The sequence below is a fragment of the Alternaria metachromatica genome (assembly GCF_023757995.1).
Source record: "Alternaria metachromatica strain BMP 0045 chromosome Unknown scaffold_27, whole genome shotgun sequence".
NCBI classification, from domain to species: domain Eukaryota; kingdom Fungi; phylum Ascomycota; class Dothideomycetes; order Pleosporales; family Pleosporaceae; genus Alternaria; species Alternaria metachromatica.
Window position 1 is genome coordinate 330,359 of NW_026055518.1, and position 16,303 is coordinate 346,661.

The 16,303-nt window shown below is 54.8% G+C and overlaps 5 protein-coding genes across 5 annotated transcripts; 4 read left to right on the plus strand and 1 right to left on the minus strand.

Annotated features, from left to right (window-relative positions):
- Window positions 1-388: 388 nt before the first annotated feature.
- J4E83_008836 (uncharacterized protein) lies at window positions 389-1,934 on the plus strand (the record flags this gene model as incomplete). Its single annotated transcript, XM_049335729.1, has 6 exons — window positions 389-495; window positions 712-895; window positions 950-1,055; window positions 1,146-1,264; window positions 1,312-1,666; window positions 1,723-1,934. The coding sequence occupies 6 exons, from the start codon at window positions 389-391 to the stop codon at window positions 1,932-1,934; spliced, it is 1,083 nt and encodes a 360-aa protein (XP_049185225.1).
- A 2,226-nt stretch (window positions 1,935-4,160) lies between these two features.
- J4E83_008837 (uncharacterized protein) lies at window positions 4,161-8,132 on the minus strand (the record flags this gene model as incomplete). Its single annotated transcript, XM_049335730.1, has 1 exon — window positions 4,161-8,132. The coding sequence occupies one exon, from the start codon at window positions 8,130-8,132 to the stop codon at window positions 4,161-4,163; it is 3,972 nt and encodes a 1,323-aa protein (XP_049185226.1).
- A 1,371-nt stretch (window positions 8,133-9,503) lies between these two features.
- RVB2 (RuvB-like protein 2) lies at window positions 9,504-11,057 on the plus strand (the record flags this gene model as incomplete). Its single annotated transcript, XM_049335731.1, has 4 exons — window positions 9,504-9,512; window positions 9,560-10,006; window positions 10,055-10,915; window positions 10,965-11,057. The coding sequence occupies 4 exons, from the start codon at window positions 9,504-9,506 to the stop codon at window positions 11,055-11,057; spliced, it is 1,410 nt and encodes a 469-aa protein (XP_049185227.1).
- A 1,304-nt stretch (window positions 11,058-12,361) lies between these two features.
- J4E83_008839 (uncharacterized protein) lies at window positions 12,362-13,439 on the plus strand (the record flags this gene model as incomplete). Its single annotated transcript, XM_049335732.1, has 4 exons — window positions 12,362-12,531; window positions 12,602-12,779; window positions 12,828-13,258; window positions 13,310-13,439. 4 exons carry the CDS (start codon window positions 12,362-12,364, stop codon window positions 13,437-13,439), a joined length of 909 nt encoding a protein of 302 aa, XP_049185228.1.
- A 217-nt stretch (window positions 13,440-13,656) lies between these two features.
- Window positions 13,657-14,951, plus strand: J4E83_008840 (uncharacterized protein; the record flags this gene model as incomplete). The annotated part of the gene is made up of 2 exons (XM_049335733.1): window positions 13,657-13,662; window positions 13,833-14,951. The coding sequence occupies 2 exons, from the start codon at window positions 13,657-13,659 to the stop codon at window positions 14,949-14,951; spliced, it is 1,125 nt and encodes a 374-aa protein (XP_049185229.1).
- Window positions 14,952-16,303: the final 1,352 nt, after the last annotated feature.

Consider the following 16,303-nt stretch of genomic DNA (forward strand, 5'->3'; position numbering starts at 1 on the left):
GCAGCTGTCTCAGCCACATGTAGAAGCCAGCCATGCCAAGCGATCATCGGGTTTGCCGTGTGAATGTGATTAGCTTGTTTGTGATAGCAGCGATGCAAGGCAGCTGAAGAAACACATTCGCGCGCAAGACATGCGTCACTCGAGTGACTGCGCAAGTGCACAGCCTCGCAGAGCGTCCCAGCATCCTGGCCAATCCCCACCATGACCGCTAACAAGGACCACCCGCCCATTGCTGCTCGCACTCCTGTCATATAACCGCTGGCTGCGATGTGTTGATATTTCCGGCTGCCTCTCTTCCTATACTGAATCTCTCTTATATTCTTCCTCCTCCCTTCCTCTCGCATCCCCCCTTTGTACCCCGCCATCCCCTGCTCTCCACACCAACGACATGGCGGTACCCACACCTCCCATCCCGCCTGTCTCGCCAGACTCGGGCCCTACCGACCCTACGCTTCCCAAGCTGCCCGCTGGATGGATAGCGCAGTGGGATAACTCGTACGTCTCTCTCCCAAGCATAACAGAAGACACGCTGGCTGCCCCGCCTTCGCACCGCATGCCCCGCGACACGAAACTGACATAGACCACAGATCCCGAAAGTATTACTGTACGTAGCCTTGGCCGCATCATCGCGCGATTTATCTCCCCAACGACGCCTCGACCCGCGAACGAAGCAAAACATACTGACACCACGGCGATAGATGTCCAGATCAGCACCGGCGTCTCGCAATGGGAACTGCCCACGAGCGAAGCGCCCGTCGGCGGCTCCTCGTCCCACAGCACACCCGCGCAACAGACGAACCCATACAACGTCCCCGGCACCTCAGGCCCCGATGCAGGCGACGGACAAAGAGGCATGGGCGACGGCCCGACTGGCGACAGGGCAGGTGGATTGGGTGTACGCGACATGCTACTTGGGCATCAATCGGGCGCTGGCTGACAATGGAGATAGGGCTTTGCGATGAACGCGCTCATGGGCAACAAGCAGAGTAATAGTGGACATGGCGGCGGTGGCTCGGGAAACCTCGTTGGTCAGCTCGCTGGATCTTTCCTCGGAGGTGGGAAACAACATGGTGGTTCTTCTGGGGGCCACTCTGGTGGTGGTGGTGCGGGTCAGCTTGTTGGACAGCTGGCTAGTGGCCTGCTAGGTGGTGGGAAGCAGCATGGAAGTTCTGGAGGTCAACATGGCGGCAGCGCTGGCCACGCATCGAGCGGTGGTGGTGGTCTTGGAGGCATGCTTGGAAGCGTGCTGGGTGGAGGATCATCGGTATGGACATGAGCCTCGACTCAAAGAAACGCGCTGACAACATCTAGCACAACAAGCCCAACAATGGCGACTACGGCTACTCCGGTGCCTCGTCAGGCGGCACCTACACCGGCACCGCACCGCCAACGTCCTACAACCCCAGCGCCCAAGGCGGCCAATACGGCGGCGGCGCTCCAAGCCACGGTTACTCATCTCCCGGTCCTGGCCAACAATACGGTCAGGGTCAAGCCCACGGAGGCTACGGCGGACAACACTCTCCGCCCCAACAGCAGCAACACGGCCAGCACCAACCCTACGGCTCGCAAGCTGGATTCGGTGGACAGTCAGGATACGGTGGACCAGCACCAGGCTACGGTCAAGGACCACCGGCAGGCGGCCCACCAGGCGGCTACGGACAACAAGGTATGGACAATGTATCCGCGAAAGGGAAAGACATGTGAGAACTAACATTCATCTAGCTGGCTACGGAGGTCCCGCATACGGTGCACCAACTGGTCCCTACGGCGGCGCCGCAAACTACGATAACCACCAGCACAACCAGTACGGCGGTGCTCCCACGCACGCTAACCAATACGGAGGCGGCCAACAGTATCCTCCTCCACCCGGTGGCCATCAGGCTGGATACGGAGGCCCGCCGAGTCACCACACTCCCCAGCCGGGTTGGCAGTAAATGTATCGCACTCGATCGGCCGAATTGTTGCGCGGTACGCGGATAAAGGATACATGGTCTTGGGTAGATTGCGGTATAGCGGTATGGCGATGAGCGGGGAACGGACGATGTTCAGTGTTTTGAACATCGTGTCTTGGTCTTGCTAGAGATACCTTTCTGAACTGTGTAGATTGAATAATCTTTGTTCTCTTCCTCGGTTCTGCCTTGTGTTGTCCCGGTGATCTGGCACGGCAGTTTCTAAAGTCCTTTGGTATCGGGACTTATCTGGATGGGTAGGTCTGGTCGTAATCTCGATATTGATCGTGGCCTGATTCTTCCTACGTCGTGTTCCCTCGCTTGCCTGACAGCTGTGTAGTCCGAGGGCCGGTGACTGCGCGTCTCGGGGTCATGTCGTGGATTGGCGATCCGACATGTCTCTCTTCTCGACCGCGCTGTCTGCCCTCTTCCCCCTAGCCATGCGCACATCTTTCCACACAGCCGTCGCCGCGTACCACCATGCCCATTCAACTCGTATACACCATCATCCTCATACACCCCTCACCCAAACAACTCCCCCCCATCCCCACTCCCACTCCCCCCCAAACACCCCAACACCCCCCCTTCCGCCACAATCCTCCACGCCACACCCACCCTCCCTGCTCCTTGTCCCACCCCTTGTTCAACCCCAGGCACCTCATCCCCCTCACAACTCCCCACCCACCCACTCAAACTCGCCCGGAACCCACGCGCGTCCTGCCGCGGAATCCGCACCCACACTTCGCGACCATGTATCTTGAGCAGGTCGATGGGGATCGCGGTGCCGGTGGTACCGAGGTAGGCGCGTAGGGGGGCGGTGAGGAGGGTGGTGGTTAGGAGGGGGGAGAGGGAGGGTGTGGGTGTGGGAGATGTGATTGGGTTTGTAGAGGAGGGAGAGGGAGAGGTGGTGGAGGTGGGAGGTAACGAAGCGGTTCCTGGTGTGAGGAGGATGAGGTGGAAGTAACTCCAGTCGGTTTTTCGAAATGTGGCCTGGTGGAGGATGTGGGTTTGTTTTTCGGTGGGCTTGTCTTTGCGTTTGCGTTTTTTGGTGGTTGGTGTGTTTGGGGTGGGAGGTGCGGAGGGTATGCTCGTGTCTGCGTCGTTGGGGATGGGCGCGTTTGTAGATATTGAAGCGTTCGATTCGGCGATCGCGGTGGAATTAGGCGCTGCCTGGGTAGCTATTGGCACCATATTGAGGGCGTGTGAGCGTGCGCGCGTCTTAGGGTTCTGTATCGCAGTGTTGGAGCTCCCGAGGTATCTTGACGCGAAACTTTTGGCGGGCTTAACTAGCGCGTTTTCTTACCTCCGGCTCTTGCGCATGTCCGTTGGAAAGCGTTTTGATCTCAACAAGCTGTAAAACAGGCACATCTCGAGAGCACTTCTCTTGTAGAATTGGTGAGATGAGATACCGTGTGTACGTGTGTGGGTTGCAAGGGGTATACCTTGGATAAGGGGGGCCCTTCCCGTGGCTTGAGGTCATTCCGTTCCAAGGTTGGACAAGATATGTACCAAGGGATGGCCCTGGCGCACAATATCACATATAAAGCATGGGAATGTGCTGCGTTCTTGCTCAGTCGTATTAACTGCGCTGCGCATGTTTTTTTTTACACAGTACACGACGTGGTGAGTGATACCTCATCAGACCGGAAAACAACAACGAAGTATGGAAGGAGATCATTTGCAGCATCGGCACAACAATCTTTAAACCTTTCCGCATTTTATCGTACACTCGCATTACCAGTACAAACGCCAAATCCTCTCCTTTTCCACGTCCACGGCCGCCTCTCTCCATCCATCCACACCATCCACACATCCGATCAGTTTCACGACCTAACATCAAACCCCCATATCCACAGAATGCCTAGATAACTAGGACTTTTACACAATCGAAACGCCCAACTTCAGTGGGACTTACATACATAAACACAGTAATTGCGCTTCGCTCAGAATGAGAATCTTCGAAAAGCACTTCATCAAACTCGCAAATACGCAATGAGTAGACACAAAGAAATGAGCCGCCACAGGCTATAGGGGGGGTATCATGCATGAAAATGCTCACAGTATCCGCCGGTAAAAAACGCCAGGTCGATGCGCACTTTTTGTTCGGGCCGGGGGTGGTAACACAGTAGTAAAAGGGTTGACAAGGGCCCAGGGGCCAGAAAAGAATGTTGTCGGACTTTGTGTACGTTGGTTGAGCGATAAGGGGGCAGTTTACTGCTTGCTCTTGCCCTTTCCTTTGGAGTTGCTGGGTTCGCCGTTGGTTGAGGGCTGGCCATGGCTGGGAAGATAGTAGTCCCATTCCAGCTTCAGTGGTGCGACTGGAAGGTTCTGGTTGAGGCTCTCGACGACTTGCTGGAGTTGCGAGAGGACTACGAAAGCTGTACCGATCAAGCCGAAGAACTCGCTGTTGGGCTCAATGTACGTCTTGACCGTGTTGTCGTACGCTTCTCGCAACTCGGCGGCCGCCGTGTTGATGTCGGCGAGCTGGTCATAGATCCCTTGCTTTGCGGTGTCATGGTCACTTGAGACTCGTTTCACCTCGTTGTTGTACTTCGCTGTATCCTGCCGTAGAGCTGTGATCTTGCCCTCAACCATGCCGAAAGATGATTTCAAGTTCTCCTCGAATTCTGTACGTGCTTTCTTCTCAGAGGCAAGCTTGCCCACCACGACACGCTTGAAGTTATCGAAGGGGACATTGTCTGGGGTAGGCGCTCGAGCAGGTGTCTGAGCCAGCTCCTTGATGGACTTTTGGAGATTGCCCTCCGTGGTGTCGCGCTTGCTGCAATCTGTGTCGAATGCTGAACGCAGGTTTTGAATGGCCTCGGAGTTTGCCGTTTGAGTGTCGCTGATCTCGGATTGGAAGGCTCGCAGTGTACCCTCCAATGCAGTCACTACGTCAGCTTTTGCGAAAGTGGCCCTGTCCACATCCATCGCTTGCTTCAGGTCTTGAATAGACTTCCTGATCTTGCCCACATCGATCGCTTGCCTCAGGTCTTGGATGGACTTTCTGATCTTAGTCTGCTCGTCAACGCGTGTGGTACGTTCAGCGTCGATGGTAGTGCGAAGCTCTCCTGTGCTGGTCAAGCGTTCTTGCTTTTCTTGACCTATTTGGGTCTGCAGTGTCTTGACAGTTGCCTGCAGGGCGTCAAGAGCCTCCGCTTTGACGAAGGGAGATGTGGCCGAGTGCAAATTCCGCAAAGAAATTTGTAATCCAGACACTGAGCCCTTGATGTTCTCGATCGTCTTGATCTGCTCATTAAGCTGTTGCTCAATCTGGTCGGCCCTATCACTCGCGATTTTTGCGTCAGAGCTGGCTTGATCGGCCTTGTCGCTCGCGGTTTGTGCATCAGAGCTGGCTTGCTCGGCCTTGCTAGCTGCACGCATAACCTCCTCAGCCTTGTCGCTCGCGGTTCTTGCATCAGAACTGGCTTGCTCGGCCTTGCTAGCTGCACGCATGGCCTCCTCAGCCTTGTCGCTCGCGGCTCTTGCATCAGAGCTGGCTTGCTCGGCCTTGTCGCTCGCGGTTTGTGCATCAGAGCTGGCTTGCTCAGCCTTACTAGCTGCACGCATTGCCTCCTCAGCCTTGGAGATTGCCAGGGTGGCATCAGAGCTAGCTTGATCAATTTTGGTCAACGCACTCGACATGTCGCCATGAGCCTGCATAGCGGACTGGAGTTGAGCAGCGTCGGTGACCACTTGTTTCAATTGCGGACTGATGTTTGCAATCTCGTGCAAGTGCGGAGCGATGTTCACAAGACCATGCAGTTGAGTAGCGTCTTGGTCCAGGCGGTCGAGAACGTTCGCGCGATTCGCTATCCAGTTCTGCACTCGGTGGATGTCTTCCTGGAGTCGTGGCAGACCGGGGTACATTTCGGTAAACCAGCGGACCATGCCCTGATACATGGTGTCGGTGCTGATATTCTCGTATCGGCTCTCTATGTTGCGTATTGCGGAGGTGAAAGTATCCAGGTCTTTCTCCACCGATGCAGAGTCGGCCTTGGTCGACAGAGACGATCGCAGAGTCGCAAAGTCCGTCTTCAATGACGCTACTTCTGCCAACATGGTATTGAGCTGAGCTTGTTGGGCTTGGCCGAAGCCATTCTGTTGTGTAGGCGACTTCGATACTTGTTCCATCAAAGCTGATAGATTGCGGGCATGGGTTTCCATTGTGGCAGTGACGGTATTGAGCTGCTCTTCAATTTTGCGCTTGAGTGGGTCGAATTGTTCGTTGAAGAGGGTGGGGGCGACGTCCTGTACAGCCGAGATAGTGGCATTTGCAGTCTCGAGTTTCTCGAACAGCGTTTCAATATCCTCTGTGATGGTGTTGAGATCGCTCATCTCGGACGGCGCTGTTCTCGCATCAGCTGACGACGCCGCGAAATCGGGTTCACGTGATCGATTGCGGAGAGCTTGCATCGCTTCCATACGAGTTTCCGTTAGTTTGCGAAGATCCGAAATCTCTTGGGAGAGGCGGGTGTTCACTTCCTCGACATCCCTGTCGATAGCCTTGCGCTCGCTCGTTATCAGAGCTTTGACCTTCTTTTCTGCTGCCTTTTCCAGCGTCTTGACTGAGGTCTTGTCCATGGTCGTCTCTATTGTCTCCACACTCTGCTCCACACTGTCGAGTGGTCGAGCGCTGGCCAGAGTGGCTTCCATGCTGTTCAGACGCTCGAAGATTGCCTGAGCCTGGGTCGTCAAGCCACCGGTGCCTTCCACAACTTTGCGAAGCTCTTGCAGCGATTTCTTGAGATTCGAGACCTCTGTATCTGCATTGGTCACAGGCGGAGTGATTGGAGCAGGAGAATAAGTCGCAACAGTTGTCCCGACCTTCTTAAAGTGAGGACCCCGTGGAGCTTTTTCCAGTTCATCGACGCGACCCAGAAGCTTCTCTGACAGACGTGCAGATTTATCCAGCTCACTGAGGCGAGCGGGGAGCCTTCCCAACTCGGCTTGGGTTACAGTGCCCTGCAGGTTCGCGATCCTTTGCGACAGGGTGAAGTTTGTCTTCTCGTAGTCCCCCTTGATAGGTCCAATGTACTTGACGATGTCTTTCTCAAGCTCGTCGAAATCTCCTTGGAGGAGGCTGAGATCCTTTTGTGTACTCTTTGTCTTTTCCTTCAGGCCCCTTGATTCTTCCCGGAGGTCCTTCAGGCCCGCTCGCACATTCTCGACTTCCTCTCTGTCTTCGCCGAGCGCATCACGGTATTTATCCACTCTGCTTCTGAGCTTCTCGACCTTCTCTACCACTTCCTTCAAAGTGTCGATACTGTCTGGGTGGAGTTCGTCTTCTAGGTCCTCTATTCTCGTCTGCAGACGGTTGGCCTTTGCGTACGTCCTGTCGCCATTTCCCTCAACTTCTTTGATCTTGTCGCTCAAAGCGTTGAGTTGTTCAGAGAAGTTTTTACTCTCAACGGTCTCTTTGAAAGTCTGAAAGGCGAGAATCAAGTCCTGATGGTTGGTGATGCGTTCGGAAAGCCGGGTGTTCACATCCTTGATTTTGTCGTTTAGGTTCTTGGCTGTTGCTCTGGTCTCGGCCGTGATAAGCTCTCTGACAGTGTGTTCGGATAGTGGTGTAGGCTGCGCGTTTTTCCACGTCTTCAGACTTTCAATCTCAGTCTTCTGTAGTGCTGTCGCCATCTTCAGCTCCGTAATAAGATTCGCCTGCTGTGAAGAGGTAGTTCTAAGCCCATCGAGCCTGTCGGATAGCGGCTTCAGCTGCGAGGTCCCTAGGTTATTAGAACCGTTGGACTCTGGTCCCGCCTGATGAGTAGTTCGCTTGCTCTCTACTGCAGCTAAGCGTTCTGGCACAGTTTTCAGGTCCTGCAACTCCTGCCGTAAGCTTGGAAGTTCGGCAGCCGAAACCTCTAGTGCTTCTAATCGTGTTGCTAAAGGCTTGGCGGCTGCGTTGACAATGTTGAGGGTCTCTGTTTTGTTCGTGAGGCTATCAACGCGTGTAGACAATCCCTCCACCTGCACCAGCCGGTTCGTGAGACCATTATGCTCCTCCTCTCGCGTCTTGTTAAGTTCAAGTAGCTCCCTCTTGATATCATCACGCTCCTTCTTAAGGTTCGCAATGTCCAATGCCTGAGTCTTGAGCTTAACGTCAACGGACGTGCTGACAGTGATGGTAGTCTGCTGCGCAAGAGCTCTCTTCCTATCTTTCAGCTTGCGTAAAGAGTGCATGGTGAAGGGGGTATTGCTCGTGGGGGCACTAGTCACATCCTGTTGGTGAAGGACACTTGGATCTGGTGTTGGCAGCATCGAAGGTGCAGGAGGGGCATGATGCGTAGGCGTCGATGCTCCACTGCTTAAACTACTGGGTGAAAGAACTCGCACATTCTGACGCGGCCTGCGGTAGTCAGAAGCTAGTCTCGGGCCGGTAGGTACATTGATTAATCCAGCAAAAGAGTTCTTTCTAGATGCTGGAGGGCTCGGGATCCTGGAGACTGCTGAGTTGGCGTACTATTATATGTCAACAAACATTATTGGAGGGTGGGATTCATATCTGACCCTATCTTGTAACGCCGACCGCGAGTCTGGCGGACGACTTCGCTTATCTGGAGGGCTCTCGCCACGGGCTTGAGGCTCCAGCGGACGTTTCCAAACGCGCGAGCTCATTGAATCGCTGAGCGCGGGCGAGTATGCAGTTGGGGTTTGAGTACGTGGACTATACCATATGTTAGTATATACACTACGGACTGGGATCTTGGCAGGTGAAGGTGCCTCTGCACGGTCCCCCTACGATGAAGTTCGTGTTGCTACATTGTCCTCCGAATACCAGAATATGTCCTGGAGTTAGAGACAGTGAGTGTTGCAGCTTTAAGACAGGAGTAACAAATGCCTCCAGGACTATCTTGGTATTTTGAGTGCAACTGAGAGAACGCGAGCTTCATCGTAGCGTGTCTCAGATAGCAAGCGCAGGAGATAAGACGGCGAGAGCCTGATGTCTGTGATTTCAACGCGCTATGCGAAGTGCACTCTTGGTGGGGTAATGAATGTAGCCAGCTCAAGTGCTTGCTTTTTATCCTCTGAGCTAGAATGACGGACCGTGGGTGAGAGGGGCAGTGGCAAGACTCCGTAGACGGATGGGAGTGAGGGGCAGGGGACAACATACCTGTCAGTGAAGGCGCGATTGCCAACACTTGTTGAGATGCTGGGGACTTGGGGTCGGCCAGACATCTCGCGGTGTACGAGGTGAGGTGAGAGGGTCGAGCGCGGGAGCCGCTACTGCACGCAACCAATGAGATTGAGGGCAGGAGCAGCGCGATGGCTTGAGGAAAAGGAGAAACAGGATAAAGAAAGAAAATTGGAGAGTTTAAATAGTGCGCAGGGAATTTGCTAGCTGCCTTGGGGATTACGGCCAGCTGGCAAGTGATAGGTCGGGGAGGCGGTCGTTCCAAGGGTCGAGGGGGCAGTCGCGTCGACGCGCCCAATGGAACTAAATAGCAAACGGCCGATAAGCGGGCCCGTGCGTCTTAACTGGAGCTTCCTCTGCGCGTCCGCGAAATGTCGCTGTCGCATACCGCCGCCTAAATTACCACACCGCACATCATCATGGCCATGGTAAGTGAAGGACGTGGCTTGGAGATCATGTGACTAACGACACGCAGCCCATCACCACCATCGCCGAGAGCAAGGAGCTCCGCGGCCTCAATCTCATCGCGGCGCATTCTCACATTCGCGGTCTCGGCGTCGATGATGACACGCTCGAGCCCAAGGTGTCGTCGCAGGGCCTCGTCGGCCAGGAGAAGGCACGTAAGGCGGCGGCCGTGATACTCAAGATGGCACGAGATGGCAAGATTGCCGGTCGCGCAGTCCTGATTGCAGGCCCGCCCAGCACAGGAAAGACGGCCATCGCAATGGGAATGGCGCAGTCGCTGGGCCCCGACGTGCCCTTCACCATGCTCGCCTCGTCCGAGATCTTCTCGCTGGAGATGTCCAAGACCGAGGCGCTCACACAGGCCTTCCGAAAGTCGATTGGCGTGCGGATAACAGAGGAGAGCGAGGTCATTGAGGGCGAGGTGGTCGAGATACAGATTGACCGCAGCGTCACAGGCGTGAGTACGAGTTTGATTGCGCAACGGAACGATGCTGACTGTGATTAGAGCAACAAGCAGGGTAAACTCACCATCAAGACGACCGACATGGAGACCGTCTACGACATGGGCACCAAGATGATCGACGCAATGACCAAGGAAAAGGTCATGGCCGGCGACATCATCTCCATCGACAAGGCCTCGGGCAAGATCACCAAGCTCGGCCGCTCGTACACGCGCTCCCGAGACTACGACGCAATGGGCATCGACACCAAATTCGTACAATGTCCCGAAGGCGAGCTGCAACAACGGCGCGAGGTGGTACACACGGTCAGCTTGCACGAGATTGATGTCATCAACTCGCGGACCCAGGGCTTCCTAGCGCTCTTCTCTGGTGATACGGGCGAGATCCGCAGCGAGGTGCGCGACCAGATCAACACCAAGGTCGCAGAGTGGAAAGAGGAGGGCAAGGCGACCATCGTGCCGGGTGTGCTGTTCATCGACGAGGTCCACATGCTCGACATTGAATGCTTCTCGTTTGTCAACCGCGCGCTTGAGGACGAGCTGGCACCGATTGTCATCATGGCTAGCAACAGAGGAAACACACAGATACGGGGAACAGACTACAGGTCACCACACGGACTGCCACTCGACTTTTTAGATCGTGTGGTCATTGTCAGCACCCACGCATACAACGCGGAGGAGATGCAGCAGATCATTTCGATACGAGCGCAAGAGGAGGAGGTCGATGTGTCTCCGGACGCTTTGGCGCTGCTCACCAAGATTGGCCAGGAGACTGGGCTGCGATACGCGAGCAACCTCATCACGACGTCCGACTTGATACGCAAGAAGAGGAACGGGCCAGAGGTTACCATCGAGGACGTGCAGCGAAGCTTTGCGCTCTTCTACGACCCCACAAGAAGTGTCAAGGTCAGTTCTCATACTACGACCTATCAAACCTTGCTAATACCACGAATAGTTCGTCTCCGACTCGGAACAGCGTTTGATCGGCGATGCGGGCGCCGTCTCCTTTGCGATCCCCAACGGCGCGGAAGCCATGGACGTCTCATAGACGGATATTATACAATCTCACGGCGTACAAAGGTTCGAATGGGTCCAGCGTTTGCTCAAGGGTCAGCGAGTTGCTGTAGGCATAGCGAAAAGTCTGGAAATGTAATACTACACATGCGTGCATAGTCTGGCATCCTGTGCTGAACATACTGCAAGTGACTGTGAGCATGACAATCGAAATACAACCATAGCCTAGTCAGAGCGGCACAGTCTGCTATTATAGTCATACAGGATGGTCCGTGTGTCACCTCAATTTATATCGTACCGCAGCCTTGCATTTCGGGGTAAAGCAGATTGGCGAACCACACTTCCGGACCATGTATCCTCGCACCTGGGGAGATTGTACGCGCTCACGAAACTGTGGCGTCAAACGTGTACGTGTTGGTGGAACAATGTACGAGCCTAGGGAACTATGTTTACCCATGTCCGCAGGTAGTTCGCGCAGGATTCGTACAATCGTATTTAAAGCGCATATGCTGACGAGGCCACCTGCGTAAATGCGCCTAGCGAAAAATGCTTTGCCGCTTTCAGTAACTGCGCATGCGACTTCATTATTCGCATACGTAGGTTCTGCGTGACGACCTCAGTTCTCAGGAAGGACAGTGACGAAGGATCTTCGCGAAACGGAGACGTCAGGCCATGTAATTTGTTCGGCGCCGACTCACCAGCCACAGCTGCCGCCGCCACGCCATACCAACGGCGACAACGGCCGGCAAACTGCAGCCGCCATCCGAAACCCGCCCAAAGCCAAAACCTGGAAAGCTTAACCACGCAACGCCGCGTGTCACTGGACGACGTCTCCTGTCAAGCTCGCCAGATACCCATGATACCCCGGAAAAGCGGCACACCTGTAACCAGCAAGGGGAATGGGAGCGCGAATGGGTTTACGTAGCACAAGGCTACTGTGGAGGAGCAAGTGGGCGGCACCAGGCACAGGCTCAGGTCGGCAACCTGTCGCGTGCGCGTCATGAAGCCTTTTGACTCCCCTCCCGCACGCTGCGACCCCATGGTTGGCCCCCATTGCGCTTCTCTTATCTTCTCTGTCCCGCCTGCGGTTGCTTCTTCTTCACTGACGTTATCCGCGCCTTCCCTGTCCCACGGCTGTCGATCGCTGAACTTTGAGCACGCGATCACCTTCCCGAAACGCTGCGCTTACCTCTGCTCGGTTCTACCTTGGAGTTTTAGACGATCATAATAACATCATACGGCAAGTGTTCGTTACTGTTGGCGCCTTTTTGTCTCGCTGTCTTTGAGACGGTATACCTATCTGGATTGGAAGCCTGAAGTGGAGTCCTCGTCTCAGCCATGCGGTTACTGAAATGCGCTGCCGCCTTTGCAACCGCGACACTCTTCGCCTCTTCACTAGCCACACCGACGCCACTCAACCGACATCAAGGAGGAGACAACTTGGCCGATCGTATTGAAAGCAGGAAAGGTAAGAAGAAGCCTGATACCAAGTACTTTCATGAGCCCGGGTAAGTCATCACAGCCTTGCAACTCGCGATGTCACTGCAGCCTGTGGCATGTTCGCTGACACCCCTCCAGAGGCAGTATTACGCTCGGCCACTATGACAAGCGCTTTTTCAAGGGCATCGTCTCGGACGAAGAGCGAACGGATACGCAATCGCACATGGTCCGCGCCTACCTGAACTTCTTCCGCGAAAACGAACTCGATACCTGGATAGCACACGGGACATTGCTCGGTTGGTGGTGGAATGGAAAGGTGAGTCTTCTCCTCCAAATGTTGGCTACAAGTCTAATGCATGTGCAGCGTCTTCCATGGGACTTCGACCTAGACACTCAGGTGTCCGACAGCACACTCCAACACCTCGGCGCAGTACACAACCAGACGAGATACCACTACACTTCCTACGACGGCGCCGTCCAGCGCGAATACCTCCTCGACGTCAACCCGTGGATCTGGGAGCGCGAGCGTGGCGATGGCATGAACATCATCGATGCGCGATGGATCGACCTGCGCAACGGACTATTTATTGACATAACTGGGTTGAGCGAGACACATCCAGACAAGAACCCGGGGCAGTGGGTTTGCAAGAACTACCACCGGTACGACACATCGGAATTGTATCCCATGCGGGAGACTATGTTCGAGGGCGTTCCGGCGAAGGTGCCGTACAACTACGACAAGATACTCGTGGACGAGTACAAGGAAAAGGCACTGATAGAGACCAACTTCCATGGGTAAGCAAACTTATCTATTCGCATGGGCAAGTCACAACTAACGACGCGTAGACACCGATGGGATCCCGATGTCAAAGAATGGGTAAAGAATGAGGAAACGCTGAAGAAGGAAGAAGAAGAGCGCAAGAAGAAAGAACAAGAGGAGAAGAAGAAGGCGGAGGAAGAGTCAAAACTGGATTAGTATTCCAGCTGGCCGTAATGCAGGTGGTGTCGATGGCTTATACTGGGTTATAGCCCAGGCATTGCCAGCGTATGTTTCTAGTACACGCTTTATTGATACCCGGCGACATTGAATTTAAGTAGCAGATGTAACGATTATTGATCAGTGAGCACGGGAACAAGCGAGTGAGGCCTCCCGGTTACCAAGATCTGCGAGTGTGCTCAACGGCCCGATGGCGATGGTGGTGATGGTGAGCATCGGAGTTTGGTGATGACAAATTCCGATGGCGACCCCGTCATCTCGTGGAAGCCTTGCAGAACGTCACCGAAACCACGCATGGCTAGAGCTCGGCCACATGCTGCGAAGCTTTATATCTTAATCACTACTAACCTCATCACTCACTTCATATACTAGATCGCGCCTAGGAATCTTCCAACACTCGCACCGCCTATACATCCTCTCGCCACCACCTACAACGCTTCCACGATGACAGAAGCCGACACCACATCTGCGCCTCCGCCCCTCAGCTCCGACATCGAAATAACCCTCACCCACCACGGCAAAGCAATCGCACTATCCTTCGCCCAAGATGCCACAATCTCCGACCTCTCCGAACGCGTCGCAAACGACTTGTCAATACCGCCCTCCAACCAAAAGTTCCTCATAGGCGGGAAGATCGGGCTCCAAAAGCCACCCTTCAAGAACCCCTCCCTACCGCTCACAGAGCTCGTCGGCAAGAAAACAACCCTCATGGGCAGCACAACCGAAGCCGTCTCCTCCCTCAACAACACCATATCTGCCGCCTCCGCGCCCCGGCGCCCCGGTCCCATCAAAGCCGCCTTGCCAGCGCGCAACCGCGATTACAAGAAGATACAAGAGGAGGCGCAATACACATTTCATACGCTACGGCCGCTGCCGTACCTACCGAATCCAGATCGTTCATTACGGTTCCTCCAACGGCTTCGAGACGACGCGGGGATCAAAGCAGCAATGCGCACGCACAAGTTCAGCGTTCCGCTGCTCACGGAGATGGATCCAGCCATGCATACTACAATGGAGAGTCGGACACTGGGTCTCAACCGCAACCAAGGCGAGGTCATCGAGTTGCGGCTTCGCACAGATGCCTACGACGGGTATCGCGATTACAAGACGATCAGGAACACGCTGTGCCATGAGTTGGCGCATAATGTCTGGGGCCCTCACGACCGCAACTTCTGGAACTTGTGCAAGCAGATTGAGCGCGAGGTTGCGAGGGATGATTGGAAGAGTGGCGGGAGGAGTGTGGGGAATGATGAGTTTTATAATCCGGGGGATGAAGGGGCGGAGGAGGTGCATGATCATGGGGGGTGGACTGGGGGTGAGTTTACGCTGGGGAGCGGTACGAAGGATACGGGGGAGACGGTTGTTAGTAGTGCGACGGCTGGGTTGAGTAGGAGGGAGGTGCTGGCTAAGGCTGCGGAGGAAAGGTTTAAGAAGACGAAGGAGGTGGAGAAGAAAGAGCATGCTGAGGGAAGTGGAAGTAGTGGAGCTTGATCGCTCTGCAGCAAGCGTGAGGGCAGTCGATGTGCGCGTATACCCTTTTGATTGCGCATTTGTACTTGTGGATAGAAGAAGCTGTACGTATCTTCATTCCGCTTCTTATGTTGCATTGTTACGTCTTTACATGTCCATACCTCAATATCTAGTTTTGCTGATTACGGGTCTTGAGGTTTATACTGTCTCACGCAGCCAATGGTGCACCTAGGAGGGCCGAAATGTCGATCCATGCCTTCGGATAGGAGGAAGCTACAAGCTTTGTTTACCCCATCTTTACCCCAACTTTTAGCGCTGCCGCTGGTACAGCCGATGACCTCCGCTTTTGCGCTGGCATCCCACTTCCTTTCTCTTCACTATATCTAGGTATGCTTTGATGGTGAAGCTTCCTCCTCCTTTTGGTCCCAACCGTCCAGCCTAAACTACCCGTCTACCCCGATCGCCGCCTCGCCATCGATACCAAGACACCAACCATCCCGAGGTCCTCATTCCGGTCGCCGTCTACTCCCCACACGATGTACTTCGTCATCTTCGCCCTCCTTATCGCCGCAGCCTGGGCAACTGTCGGCATCTTGCTTGCGAAATGGCTCAAACAATCCGGTCATGCGAGGCCGTTCAAAGGACGGAACTGGGATAGTCGCGAGCTTTATGGCGGTGGCTCGGGGTATGGGCGCGATATTGGGCTTGGGGGACCGTCGAGTCAAGGGAGGGGGCAGGGTGGCAGGGAGAGGGGTGTTGGGGTTCCGCTGACGGGGGTGGGGAGGGTTAAGGGGTTTTAGGATGATGGAGTAAGAGGAGGACGGGGAGATGGAGATGGAAAGAGAGCAGGAGAACGAACAATAAGAAGGGATGGAGATCTCGGGGGGTGAGCTGACAAAAGACGGGTAAGGCACATCGTCTGGTCTGGTGACGGTCCACGACTGACATCCCGCAGACTGACCGTCAACGCTTTCGCAATCTACCGACCGCGGTACTGAGGCTTAACTACCCCAGAAGACGAAGCCGAACATCTTCCCATCTTTGGTGGGCTGGCTTTCGCATAGCATTGGTGTTGTTAGCAGATGGGTCTAGTGGGCCTTTTTGTTCGCACGCAACTACTACGCACTTCACGCCGCCATCGCCAACGCGTGCGTTCGATGCGGATGGCGAGAATAAGCTTCTATATGCTCAAACTGGCCGCTTCGACCGAACCCCTAGTTTGAGCATATAGAAACTCAGCATCGCCACCCGCATCGAATGCACGCGGTCTTTCGACACTGTTCGAATCATCGCGTTCTTTGTTCATTGTCTTGTCAACTTGAACAACGACGCCGCGAGTACATCTTCGTCGCTTATACAAAGACCGAGAGCCT